The sequence below is a fragment of the Hydra viridissima genome, unplaced genomic scaffold (genome assembly GCF_058129835.1).
Source record: "Hydra viridissima isolate aposymbiotic clone 2 unplaced genomic scaffold, HvirCarnegie_v1 scaffold_14, whole genome shotgun sequence".
Taxonomy (NCBI): domain Eukaryota; kingdom Metazoa; phylum Cnidaria; class Hydrozoa; order Anthoathecata; family Hydridae; genus Hydra; species Hydra viridissima.
In genome coordinates, this window is record NW_028324313.1 from 3,760,513 (window position 1) to 3,775,337 (window position 14,825).

The 14,825-nt window shown below is 30.0% G+C and overlaps 2 protein-coding genes and 1 long non-coding RNA gene across 3 annotated transcripts; all 3 read left to right on the top strand.

The window, feature by feature from the left end:
* The first annotated feature begins 1,273 nt into the window (after positions 1 to 1,273).
* LOC145194998 (uncharacterized) lies at positions 1,274 to 3,652 on the top strand. Its single transcript, XM_090071234.1, has 7 exons — positions 1,274 to 1,364; positions 1,501 to 1,688; positions 1,746 to 1,960; positions 2,207 to 2,423; positions 2,770 to 2,929; positions 3,160 to 3,222; positions 3,573 to 3,652. Exons 1-7 carry the CDS (start codon positions 1,274 to 1,276, stop codon positions 3,644 to 3,646), a joined length of 1,008 nt encoding a protein of 335 aa, XP_089927360.1. The 3' UTR covers positions 3,647 to 3,652.
* Positions 3,653 to 5,862: 2,210 nt separating this feature from the next.
* Positions 5,863 to 9,250, top strand: LOC149878896 (beta-1,3-galactosyltransferase 6-like). The gene is made up of 3 exons (XM_090072194.1): positions 5,863 to 6,477; positions 7,903 to 8,662; positions 8,894 to 9,250. Exons 1-3 carry the CDS (start codon positions 6,031 to 6,033, stop codon positions 8,908 to 8,910), a joined length of 1,224 nt encoding a protein of 407 aa, XP_089928320.1. The 5' UTR covers positions 5,863 to 6,030; the 3' UTR covers positions 8,911 to 9,250.
* A 160-nt stretch (positions 9,251 to 9,410) lies between these two features.
* LOC149878897 (uncharacterized) lies at positions 9,411 to 14,453 on the top strand. The gene is made up of 2 exons (XR_016446920.1): positions 9,411 to 9,622; positions 14,172 to 14,453. It is a non-coding gene; the product is annotated as an uncharacterized LOC149878897 (long non-coding RNA).
* Positions 14,454 to 14,825: the final 372 nt, after the last annotated feature.

Here is a 14,825-nt window from a genome sequence, read left to right on the forward strand (position 1 = left end):
GGAGCAGCCTTCTGTTAATGCTTAAACAATTTTACAAAGTAAAAAATTATATACAAAAATCATTAATTGATATTTACCTAGTGCAAGATAATTCTATAGCTCTGTCACAGGATGAAGTGACATTATTATCAGAGACTATTACAACTTTAGTTCCCATTAAAGTAATGGTTGAAGCAATATGTCGTCGAGACTCTAACCTATTTACAAGCAAAGAAATGCGTAGAGCTTTAATGACTCACATGCATGAACGCCGAGCCGACATGAGTGGACTTCTGCAATACCTGCATGACGGTCGTAACTCCGTTGAAGTCGATGAAGAAATAATTACAGTGCCTTCTTCATTTAAATGTCGAAAACTTTCGGTAGAATTGCTGGATAGATTAAATGCTTCCAATCCTGCTCTAGTAAGAGCATCAGTTGAGTCTGACATGCTGGATTTGATTGAGGAACCTGAAATGGTACCTGAGTCTTAAAGTAATACTTTAAGTATTGAAGAGGAACTTGATCGTGTTATTAAAGAAGGACAATCACCAATACAATCAATTAGACGTGAAACATTTTCATCAAAAATTCAAAAAGAAATCACACTACTTGAAAATGGGGGTACACGTGGCGATTATTTAGAAAGAGTTTATTCTTTTCTAATGACCGTAAGTGTCGAGGCTGAGCGGGCATTTTCTTCCGCTGGACTGTTCAGTACAAAAATTTGTAACCGTTTGGGCGATGAAACTTTGGACGCGTTATGTTTCCTGAAGTCGCATTTCGAAGCACAAAAAACATAACATATCTCCTTATTTCTAACATATTTTTTTAACATTAATTAACATCTGAAATTTAATCAACATGTTAAATTAAATTCATTTAATAAATATATTTTTAGTTAAATGTAATGTTTTTATTCTACTTAATACTATGTAGATGTTGTATCTGCTTTTCAATCCCGGGATTGATGTTTTTCAATTCCGAAATCCCGGGATTGAAAAAGACCTCCGGGATTGCAATCCCTAGTAACAGTGTATAGATTAATATTAACTAATATGCTTATTAAAAGTTGTTTTGGCTTCTTAGCTGCTTTAAACTTTTTTATTGAGTAACAAGTTTTTTAGAAAAATTTATTTAAAAAATTAAAAATTTTTTAAATAAATATTTCTAAAAAACTTGTTATTAAAAATGATCAGCATAATTTTCAGCGTTATTGGTGAAAATTTCATGCTTTTATCCACTTTTGCAGAATTTTAGTCATTTTTAATGCTAATCTGCTGCACTATATAGTATGATCGGCCATGAAATATATTTTAACCGCGCCGAAATTAGGCAAGTAACTTCTATAGTGAGTTTTATTCCTAAATTTGTCTTAATTTCTTGTATTTGATTTGAAATATATTACTGTAGAGATGTCTAATAAAGTATGTAGCGAGCGAAGTTGACGACGTCACATCCGTTCTAGGGCAGATGAGCATTTTTGCATTGCAGCTGAGAAATCTTTTAATGTTGCTCTAGCTGAGGAGGATTTAACTTTAGAGATAAAAGCTGTTGATGGTTTTGAATATCAGAATGGAATTGATTCGGAGGGAAATGTGGCTGATGAAGATTATTTGGTAGGAAGTTTGATGGAAGTTGAAGATATTGATGATAATGATTTATCAGATGAATTTGAAGAACATGAAGAAGTTGGCAAGAACCAGATTGTAATGTTCGAGAGCGGTTAGCAGAATGGGCAACTCATTACAATATTTCACATGCAGCCACAAATGCACTTCTGGTCTGAATATGATGACATTGTGGTTCCACCACCTCAAAAGTCCTTCATCCCTTGTTATCCCCTGTCATCATCCTCCTCTCTGGTTTCATCACATTCACTAATTAGTTCTCAGTCACCTTCCAACTTCAACCTTCCTTGTCCTTCTGAAACACTGTTCACTACAAGACCTTCAAATTTACTCAATGATTCAACTGGTAGGTATTGATCTTGATGATGTGGAAGATTTTTATTCCTTTACAAAATAATTTTATGTATTGAATTATGTTTGATGGCATTATAACACTGAACTGCAGGATTGGTAAATGGTCTTTTGTTATACATATCAAAATTATGTTTTTTTAAATGACGTGTCTTTTACCTCGTAATCTGTAATACATTAAAGAATACTATTTATTGTTAAAAAAGGTTTTAATTTTTTTTTATTTTAAAGAAATGTATTTCAAGTCAGCTCAATAGAATTGAAAACGTTTTGGGGAGAGTCTTAAGACAGCTAGAAGAAGTTAAAGAAACTCAGTGTGTACAAATGACCATGATTAGAAGTCAGCAACCAGTTCAAAATGTTGCAATACTTCCAGAAGGAGCCATTTTTCCTTTGCTAACAGAAGAAGATTTTACATTAATGGAAGGAAAACTTGATGACATCAATTTCTTTAATAGTGTGGTTAGTAGCATTAAACATAATCTATGGATTCTGTTTAAATAAGTTATCCACCCACCATTTGTGAATTCCCTGAAATAAAACTGATCTCTTACCCATTTTTAGTTTATGTTTATTGTACATGCTACAAAGCCCCTAAGAAGGCACATGTTGTCCCATCATATATACTGTGTGCTCATGTAAACCTCTGAGGGCAAGTATAAATGATAAGATGTATATGATAATACAGTATATATAATGAAAAATATAAATCAAAGTGTTCTGTCTGAGAACTTGATTAAATTAATTTTGAAAAATGATAGCAGGACTATGATTCTACTTTCAAAGAAAATTTTAAATTTATTTTTAGGTGAATTTTATTGCTGATATTGGGGGCAATACTCTTGAAGAAGCAAAAAAGCGGATGATGGTTTTTGTGATGAACAACAATTTAGCCATGAAATTTAAAGTTTTTGGTTGTGGTGGCAAGAGAGGGTTTGGGTCCACCCGAATTTTTGATACTGTGTACAGTAAGTGCAATCTAATCTAATCAACACTCCATTGATTCTCTCATTTCGAATTTTCAATCAATATTATAAATTAAATAGTTTTTGAGTAATAACCATGGTATCTTTCTATGTGAGTTCCTTATTTTCTTCCTTACTTTCCAGAGTTAAAAAAACAAACACTTTTAAGGATGCTAAATCAATTACATGCACTATTAATTTTGTTAATAGTTTTATTACATTTTGTATTTCAGAGGCAATTAAAGGAAACCAAAAAACAGCTGAGGTCAATAAAAAAGACTTTGAGAAGGCAGTAGGTAATTAGTGATAAGTTTCTTGTATTTTTAATCTCTTTGTTATGAAAATCCTACGTTTATTAGGGTGTGAATTAAAAAAGAGTGCTTTCATAATAGAACTCACCCCCTTAAAAACTATACCAACAAATTTGCAGAACTTTATTGTAAAATTTCTTTGTATCCATCTGTAATAAGCTGAAAATTTTCCTGTTTTAAAAGTTATCTTCAGTCCTGGTATGGAAAGGTTTATCCACAAAATTTAAATCTGGAGTTATAGAGGATTATCATTTTGTCATCACTTAAAGTGAATTAATTAATATAACTGTTCTAAATGCAACGAAAAGTAAGAATATTGTATGTTTTTGTCTTAGGAAAATGGCTTTTGGGAAGTCGAGACCGCGACGGTAACCGTGCCAACCGAGTGAGGGCTTCGGGCAATTGCTGAATACTTTTTTTTATTATCAATACAGTCACTTACAACATCCATGTATTTTTTTTTGTTTGTTTCTTGAAGACATGCAAAAGCTTTGCTTTTTTTCCCAAACCAAACAAACTGTCTCACCCAAAGTGGCTCGAACTTGTTTTAAAATCTAGATTTATGCGCAATTTGCTTGACTAACGTCATGTATTGACTTAAAATTTAACATGTTAACATGTTAAAATTTAACGCGTCAACATGTTAAGTCATGTTTAGTTATAATGAAGTAACCTTAGCAACAGAAAAGCGTATATAAAGTATCGTTGAAGTATCTTTTAAAGAAAAATCAAATGAAAGAGTAGGATTAACAATTTTCGCCGAACCGTGGTTAGCCCACATGGGACCCAGTTGGAGCCCGCGGCCAAATTAACATGGGCCCCACATAGTTATTCTACATGGCTCCCATGTATCGGCCCATCAAGACCCCATATGGGACCCAGCTATTCGTGAAGGCTGGGTTATAGATGATGATCTCTGGACCAACACAGCTGCGGGAACCACTTGATGAGAGAATGTGCCAACTGCTGAAGAGTTAAACTTTCTGAAAAAAATAGCGGTCCTGTCATGTTTCAGCGAGACGTCAGAGAGTCTTTCAGACAAAACGGCTTGCATCCACAAAATGTTTTTCTATGTCAGTTTCCTTAGGAGAAAGACTGATCTGGCAAAAATTGGTGAGGATCCGATGGAGCAATGTTGCAATGCTCTCAAAGAGGAACTTTGTAAGAGATTCCCTAAGACATCAAAACAGAAGGCTATCCATGGGAAACCTGTTTGACTCCCAGTTTATTTAGGTTCAGAAATGACATGATAACGGGGACTTGATAATCAGCAATGAAAAGAATGTACTAGTAAAATAAAGTCACTGAAGAACACACATCAACATTAGCTTACAATCATCGCCTTGACAACAAGAACAGCGTCGTTAATGTTGAGTCAAGAAAAGCATAATTATGAAAGGTTAAGAATGCACTTGTATGAGATGGCGTGTGCTTGTTTTTAAAATTTATTTTTAAAGTTGGAGATCAAATGAGAAACATCTACCGCTGATTTTTCGTCTAGCGCGTACATTCTTGTAAATAATAATCATCCAAAAAAGAGCGAAATTGAAGCCTGACACAGCCCAGAGACTTGCCTTCGGTCAGCAGAACATCCAGAGGTTTTTGGTTTTGGTACCTAAGGTACCAATTAATGAACTCGGAAGAGAAAGGAAACGCTGAGGTCTCGGATTCAGAGGAAGAGACAAATGATGAAGGCAGTAAAAGAGCAATTACTACTCAAAACATCTCTCATTCTCAGATCTCAGCAAAAGAGGAGTATGTCAGAGCACCATCCAGGAAACAACTGAGAAGATACGACAAGAACTTAGCCAAGCCAGTCAATTTGTGATTGTTGTAAGAAGATGCATGTACATAGTTTAAAGTTTTTTACATAGTTTAAAATTCTAAACATTTTTATGACAATTTCAATAAAAGTGAAATTGTTCTAATGTCGGTGTAGAATGTTCTTTGATTGTGCGTAAGTAACGATTGGGTTTGTAGAAAAATCTTCGATAGTAGTTATCGTAAGAATCGTCAGTTTCTAAATTTCATGACAATCTAACGGAAAATGATCGAAATAAATTCATTGATAGTTCTTGTAGTTATTAACGGAAAATTTGAGCAAATTAATTGATTTAGTAAGTTATAATGAGCCTTTCGAGCAAATTACTTGAAGTTTCGAATTAATAAATAAATTACATGTCGAAATTTCAATATTACAATTTCATTGATAACGTTAATTGTTGCGTTCGTTTAATTTTACGAATGCACGAAATTTAAATCTTTAAACGTTACGTTCGCAAAAACCTCTTAAGTCTTTTATCTGACTATTTACGGATTTGGATTTGAATCTTTTTTTTTTTATTGTTTTCAAAAGTCGGTTTTCATGAAATAATTTATTACATCAAATAATTTAATTTTTGTTTACAACAAAATTATCATATTGAAAATTTTTGGAGTTATATGAATAATTTTTTATTTTTTTCATTTTTCGGCTAAAAATTGTACAATGCTGAATTTTTTTTCATATCATTCAAAAAATTTTATTCCCCACCGAAAAGTCGGGTTCCAGGTTACGCCTCTATTTTTGGCGAAATTTTTTCAGTTTCATCTGCATCTAAAGTGTTTTTTAAAACGCGGTTCTTTAATTCAGGTTCGTTTGACGCATGCGTATCAATTACACTTAAATCAAGTTACAGCCACATATTTAAATTGACTGTACTTTCAGTACCAAAATTTAAACATTAACTTTTGAATGGTCTGACTTATAAATGTTAAGTGATATTATAAACGGTTTCTTTCTACATACATATAATGTGGTACAACAAATTATTCGAAAGTACGAGCATTCTGAGTCCCAAGCTATTCTTCATTTTAATAATTTTTAAAGTTTTGATTATTTCTTATGTAATTTTTAAATCAAACTCTTTCAATGATGACTTAAAAAGTCAACCTATTCCAATCAGTAGTAGTGATAAGTTCACGACAAAAGATCTTGTCGATGAAATAGATCTTTCAAATAACACTGTTAATAGAAATTCAATAAGCACTGTTCAACAAGAGTCTCTGCCCTGGCATAAAAGAGCCAACAAGTTCGAAAATCTTAACAAAAATATTATTTATGCTAAATTTGATATACCAAAAGCTGTGAAGCGTGAAAGATTTAATATTATACTAATTGTGTCCTCAGCACCAACAAGAACTGACAGGAGAGCTGCAATTCGTGATACCTGGTGGACTCAATGTAAATCATCTGTAAAGGTATGGATTGCTTCAGCTCTTGTTATTAAAGGAAACTTATCAAATATCATTTTTAGCTTATACTAGTTTTTATACTGAAATTTTTATTAATTTGTTATGTATTTATGTGTACTGGCTGATTAAGTATTGCATTAGCTATATATGCTAATTAATAATTGAGATTATTCCAAAAAAAGTATAAAATCCATTATAATTGAACTAAAGTTGAATAAAAATAATTTTTATTTCAAAATTTAATCTTCATTAGCTATGTGTATATAAATAAGTAAACTGATTGTTAAGAATAAATTTGTAGTCACTCTAATCCCCTTTATAGAACAGATATAATACAGGTTGCACGTTTAGTTCAAAATTTATTTCAAAATTTAATCCTCATTAGCTATGTGTATGTAAAGAAATAAATGAATTGTTAATAATAAATGTATAGTCACTCTAATCCCCTTTATAGAACAGATATAATACAGGTTGCATGTTTAATCCTTTAGTTGGAATATATGTGCAGATTTTTGTTAGTAATGCTTTCATCAGTTATTATTTAAATAAATCGTTTTTTAAAATTATTTTATTACTCTAGCCTTGGGAAAATTTTGGCATCAATTTTGTTAAAAGATTTGATTAAACTTGAAATTATTCATTGTCACCTTCTAAGTATTAGAACATTAGAGAATAAGACTATGATTATAAGATTTTTTAATTAACATTTTTTAGTTAAGACAGAGTTAGAAAATCATTGTTTGAACAAAGTAAGTCTTTAAAAACATTGACATGCCACATTAAAAAGACTGTTTAGTATGTAAAGGATGTTGTAAATGGCTAGAACACTTAGTCATTAAAATTTTTCTTGCACTTTTAGTTTATAGTTTTTCTTTTTCATTACTAAATAATTATGTAAATACAATAGTTATAATCAAAAATGGGGAATATGGTTAGAATATAACACCAGTTTCATTTTTGTTTATGACAGTGGTTTAATGATTAGTTTTGAATTTATTATTCAAAGAGTTTTAAATTTGTTTTTCAAGATAAATTTCTCAGAACTCGATATTTGTTTTAAAAAGATAAGTATTCTTTTGTGTTTTTCTTTTCTAAAGGATAGGTAAATTGGGTTTGCTTTTTATATGAATGCACTTGTAGTTTTTTTTTTTTTTTTTTTTTTTTTTTTTTTTTTGTACTCTTGTTGACTTTAAGTTTTAAAGTATACAGAAGAATTATTATTTTTATTTCTTCAAAAGAAATAATCTTTGAAAAGGAATTTCTTTTTTGTACCAGGAACAATAGCTCTTCATCTGATTAAAAATTTGAATATCAGATTGAAAAAAAATACAGTTAAAAAAAATACAGGAACAATAACCAATTTATAAAAAATCTGATATAAAATTTATTGGATATTTAGTTGTATATTTTAACAATATATCTCTTTTTTAGGTATCTATAAAGTGCGTTTTTCTAACTGATTGGAAAGATCCCAATTCTAATCTTGGTCAAAATCTTATATCTGAAGCTAAAATATATGGTGACTTGTATTTTCAAAATTTGACTGGTGGTCATGACTTCGGTAAAAGGTTTCTTTATCATATGGTATGGTCCATGCAAAATATAGACTTTGATTATTTTATTCGTCTTGATGATGATTACTTTGTTTGTATGGAACGATTTCTTGATGAAATACCCATGCCTCCCAAGAGACTTTATCATTGGGGTTGGGTGCACTGTATTCCAAATTTAGTGCGTCCTGAAGAGAGTATAATTTTACTATCAAAAGATATCATTGAAACTTTCCTCGGTCAAGACTCTGATAAAATTCTTTGTAACAGATGGGCAGATCAAATGATTGGTATTTGGAATAATGAACTTCACCTACCTAAGTTTTATCACCATGATATTCGTTTACATCATGACCCCCCAGCTCGGGATGTTGAAAGTTTTAAATCAAAAGAAAATATTTGCACTGACTATATTGGTGTTCATGGAAGTTATCCAATACAAATGAGGACATTATGGAACCATAGAGGTCCCAGTAACTATGACAAAAAAAAGACTCTTGAAGATTACAGTCACTTCTGTTGGAATGATTCTATTATGGACTGGGAAAGATTTGTGACAGAATGGAGAGTTGAACCAAAGCTTTGCAAGACAGATCCTAATTGGGGAGGGACATTAGGCTCTACTTACATTGGACGGCAAGGTAAATAATATTATAATAAAGGTAATCCTTATTATCTTTACTTTACTTTACTCTGTTTTTTTAAGAGTCAGTAAGCATTTAAATTAAAAAAAACTTGTTTTTTTTTAACATGCATATAATTAAATTTATATTTTACATTTTAGCATGTATATTTATAATTTATGTTTTAACAGTTTTTTGTTATTAATGTCTGTAATTTCGGTAATGATGACATGTATGATTTTTTTAAAGGTTCTTCCTCTGCTTAAAGGATTTCCAATTTAAAGAATTTTGAGTTGAATTACAACGTTAGAAGATACTAACAGATAAAAATGTATTTAAAAGTATGCATATATATATACATACACACACACATATTCAATCTCAATGGTTGTAGCTAATAATACTATTTAGAGATTTTTTCTCTAAGAAAATTGTTATGAAAAAAGTTATATATTGTATAATTTAAAACGTGTGAATTGGCACTGGAATTGTTTATCATGTTGCAACTTTGTTTCTTTAAGTTTAATGGTGGTTTTAGTTTTGAAATTTCTTTTGTGGATTTTTGTAAAAATTTTTATGAAGAAAAAATAGTTGCTTTTATATGAACGATGACATTTTTCGATTCTTTAATTAACTTTATACAACATTTTTTCTGAAAAATTAATGAATTTTCGTTAATGCATTTTTAACATAAAATCCCGCTGTTTTCATTTAAAGCGTTAAATCGTTTTTTCAAAAGTTTGTATAAAGAACCTGACTCGTCAAATCAGCGATACAACCCAATCACGGAATTGCTGATTTTTTAACTATATTGGTATTCGATAATAAATCTTAAAATTTAAATTCGTCGCCCTTTCCGGTTACTGAACTATCTTGGGACTACTTTATGTTTTGATACCTGCATCAAAAATGCTTTTATTTGTTTACTAAAATACCATAATTTTATGAAGCTAAATTTATTTATAAAGCTGCTATAAAGTAAGTAGAAATTGCATTCAGTTTTTAATTCACTCTTTAAAAAAAATATATTACTAGCTTTTTTTAAACTTTTAATATTTAAAGGGTTTTTTCATGGTTTAAAAAATAATCATGATTGTAATATTTGAATATTATAATCATATACTTTAATGTTGCTTGAAAATTTATTTTTTATAAATTTTCAAGCAACATTAAAGTATATGATTATAATATTCAAATAGAACTTTAAGAGAGTAAACGAAAAAGCTAGGGGGTATGCAATACTGTTATAATAACACATGCTGTTGTTTTATCAAGAGCATTTCCTTTGTTCAATTTTAGTTCATCTAATTTATTAGATGAATTAAAACCGAATTAACAAACGAAATAAAACGGAAATTACTATCACAAAGTAAAGAAAATAAACACGAATGGGGATTTTATACCATTTTTTATAACAATTAAAGCAAAAAATTAGCAAACTATTTAATAAAAAGGGGTCGCGTAGATAGGAGGGGGCAGATGGGCTGGCTTAACTTTTTTTGGGGTAGCAGATATATAAAACTTTTTCGCATCCTTAACTGAGTACCATAACACATTACCTAACATTTTGTTTTAAAAAGCATCAACTGGTTATTATACTGAGAAAAGGAAACATTAATGAAATGCTGGTACATACAGTAAGCTAAGAGCTAAGTTAATGTGATACAACAATTTAGGTTTAATGGTCAGATATTTTGGTTGAATTAAAAAAACAGCTATGAATGCTATTCTTATGCATGGCTCAATCTTTATAAATAATTTATCTATACAAAATAAACTACTTATAAAGATATTTCTTTACTAATTGATCAGCATCGTAACTATATTAGAGATTGATAAAATTAAGTCAAGTGAAAAAATTGAAATAAGGATTTTAGGATGATTACCCGACTAAATCGACTTTTAGTCAATTAATAGGAGACCCATAGTCGATTAAATCGACTATTCGATCTTTCAAAGTCACTCTTAAGTAGTGTTGTTATCGACTTCGACTAAATCGACTAAAAGTCGACTAGTCGAAAGTCGAAATTAGTCGACTTTGAAAAATCGAATAGTCGATTTAATCGACTTTGGGTTTCATACTAATCGACTAAAAGTCGATTTAGTCGGGATTTTATCCTAACATCCTTATTTCTATTTTTTACTTGATTTAATTTTATCAATCTTTAATATTGTTATGTTGCTGACCAATTAGTAAAGAGGTGTCTTTAATGTCTATAAATAGTTTATCTTGTAAAGATAATTTATTTGCAAAGATTGAAAATTGAACCTAATTTGCTGTATCACATAATCTTAACTCTTAATTACTGTATGTACCACTACTTCATTAATATGTCTCCTTTTTCTCATTATAGAAACCAGTTGATGCTTTTCAAAACAAAATGTTAAATAATGTGTTATGGTAGTGTAGGGCGGCGCTAGTTGAGCAATTTTTACTAAATCTAATAGTTCTCTTGAAAGGTGCGTCGGATTTACATAATTTTTTCACTATTAGAAAGAAAATTTTATCTGCTAAAAGATTGCTTTAAAAAAAAAAGCGTTTTTAGATTTGTTTGAGAAAATATTCCCTAAAGTTTACCGAGCTGCTCAACCGCTGCACCACCGGGGTAAGTTGAGCTGCTGTGTAGGGTAAAATAAATGTAAAGTTAGAAAGTTATAATTTTTTTTTTCTGAACTTTTGATTTATACATATTATTTACTAAGTAATATTTAAGTAATAATAAAATTTAAAAGAAGCAAAAATTTTATAATTTTAAATCACATTAACATATTTTTCAAAAAAAAAGGGTTTCAGATATTATTTTAAATTGCTTAGAGTATTTAACAATGATTAATTTAAAAGCGATTATGGACCTTACAATGTTTTCCCAGCGAAATTTGTTTCTCCGTATCCCATAATGCCGTTTTATTTATTAACTTTATTAATTAATTTTTTTCAAACCTGCTCAACTTCCCCGACTTGACTAGGTGACACAAAAGTGAGGTTATAAAAAGAGCTATAATACTTTGGGAAAAAAGTATAATCGAAAGTCAAATAAATGGGTAAAATATCAACATTAAGCGATGCCAGATAAATGTTTTTTTGAGAATGTAAGAGAAAAATAGCAAAAAAAATTTTTTTTTTTTTGGTCCAAAATCGAAAAAGTGCCCGTGCATCTCACTTGAACGCGGTCCAACAACCATTTGATGTGCATTGTATTACCATTTTATATAACTATCTTTCATCCATTAGATGTTTTGTCATTTGATGCGTAGTTTTTGAGATATTTTAGTTGCCCAACTTGCCCATATGCTCAACTAGCCCCGCCCTCAGTTAAGGGTGCCCTACTCAGTTAAGGATGCGAAAATGTTTTATAAATCTGCCACCCCAAAAAAAGGTTAGCCGCCCATCTGCCCCCACCTTTCTACGCCACTGTTTTTTATTAATTAATTTTTTTGTTAATTTTTTGCTTTAATTGTTATAAAAAAGAGATATAAAATGCCCATCCGTGTTTTTTTTCTTTTCTTTGTGATTGTAATTTCCGTTTCATTTATTTTGTTTATTCAAATAAACAAACTGTCAAGGAATATTTAAGTATATGAGTATAATAAAAAATTTTATTCAAATATTTCGACTAAATCGACTTTTAGTCGACTTAGTCGATTTTAAAAATGTATTAGTCGATTTTAGTCGACTTTGAAAAATACATTAATCGATTTAGTCGACAGTCGAATAATTTCAAAGTCGTAACAACACTACTCTTAAGAAAATATTAGTGTTGTTATCGACTTTTGACTAGTCGACTTTTAGTCGATTTAGTCGAAGTCGATAACAACACTAATATTTTCTTAAGAGTGTTTGAGTATCTTTTTGAGGATGAAGATAATTTTATAAAAGGTTTAGCACAGAAGAAATTTGATAACATACATATTATTTGTAAGGTGGGAGGTGGTGGTCAAAGTGTCCAATCTGAGTTTCAAAATGAAGCAACTATAAAGGGAGGTGTGGGTGATTGCACTGTGTATAGTACTATACACAGTGCAATTACACAGTGCAATCACCCTGTGTATAGTACTATACACAGTGCAATCACCCACACCTCCCTTTATAGTTGCTTCATTTTGAAACTCAGATTGGACACTTTGACCACCACTATGACAAACACTATACGTATAGTGTTTGTTCTGTTGAAGATTTGAAGTGGAAAATAGATAATATGGAAAAGTTGTAATCCAAACAGTCCAAATGCAACCTGTCATCTTCTCTTTTGTTTTGCAAAAGAGACTGCTTTTATTAAGGATAAATTTGAACATTTACAAATTGAAATTTTTTTTTTAAAGAATATTTAGTTTACACTGCATGACAACACTTTTTTTTTTTTTGTAAATTCAAACTATTGAACTATTTGTACCACAATGAATGATAGAGGATATGCAACATGAAGTGGGTCTTCAAAACTGCTTGAAAACTCTCAGCAGTGAAATAAGGAAGAAAAAATCTACCAAAGAACACCCGTGAATTTATTGAAAATAAAAAATTAATTCAGCTGTGACTGGAAGAATTTTTACTTTGGATACCAGTATGATTAAACTATAAAAATTTTCAAGCAGAACTTTGAACGCCTATTTGGTCTCATTTCTAACAATAAGTTTTTAAAACCTATTCCAATGTCACAGTCTGTGCATAGGATGGTAGTTGATGATGTTTCTTTTATTAAATAATTTAAGTATCCAATATGTTTTTTGTCTGAGAGTGCCATTGAAGCCAGGAACTAGGCCAACAAAAATGCATGAGTAGTTCATGCACATTTAACTTCTTTTGCCAAAAATACTAGGGATTTAACTAATCATTTATTTATGACATCTGACATATACCTATATTCTATGAATTCCAAAATGCAGGAAGTATAAAAGATAGAACAAAATAATAATTCAGCTGATAACTGCTCTTAAGGTAAAATTGGAGAAAGCTATGAGTATCTTTAAATTTAGATATTTAATGGTATCGTTTAATCTTATTAATGAAACATTTTAGAAAGAGTACTGGTTGTAGCCAATCTATTTTTCGTAATTGATTATAATTTTATAATTCACATAATCAATACCGTAATTTTTTTTTTAAATTTGCAAAAATAAAAAAATAACTAGTTGTTAGAAAAGTTTAAACATAAGAATCCCAAACTTTTATGCTTGAAGAAGAATTGGATGAATTAGCCTCAAATTTTGCCTCACGTTTTGGTTTTCATTAAAAATGTGTCTAAAATCCTATTTCTTCTTAATGATGCGTAGTGCAATTCTTGAAAGCATGTACTAAATGTAAAATGTTGCTCAACGTATGGATTGTTTAGACATGTTTAAAATGAAGATTTTAATTATATTTTAATTACATCTATTTATTACAATGAATACAGTTTTTTTTGAATGTATAATTACAAGAATTAGAATTTGATAATAGATAATTTCTTTAATAAATATTTTATATCTTAAACTATTTGTTATAATAATAAAACTTTTTAAAGTTTTTTAAGTTTGTTGCTAAATATTTTAGGAAGTCAAAGAGTTATGGTTCGTATTAAGAAAAGAAATCAAGGAAGTAACATTAAACAATGCAGCTGTAATTGATTAGCAACTTTTAGAAAATGGTTATTCTCATAGCGACATATTGCTAAAAATCTATTTTGGCATCAGAACCTTCATTCTCTGCATTTGAAGGGAATTGAACTCCTGGAGTTTTTATTTTACTTTTATGATAAAATGCTTATATTTTCATGTAAAGTAAAAAAAGAAAAATATCTGTAACCCCTAAAATAAGATAAACTAATATATCAGACTTAGATTTTTAAATATCAAAAACGCTCGGTTTTTTTACCTTTTTATTCAAAAATCGAATTAGCCCGGATGAACCGACTTAAAAAACCGGAATGAAACCGTTTCTAAAAAAGGCCAGACTTTTTTTACAAAAAGTTTTGAACATTTCTTAAGATAGCAGTTTCTCTGCGCTCTTATAAACGAATAACCGCTTGGCTAAGCATTATTGTGACTGGTGATGAAAAATGGGAGCTCCAAACAAACGTTCAATGCAAGAGATCATGGATTGATGCTGGAGTACTGGTACAAACACAGATTAAAATCTTTATCCTCGAAAGATCATAATGTCGTTTATTGCGAGATAGTTGTACTGAGAATAAATGGACGAATTTGT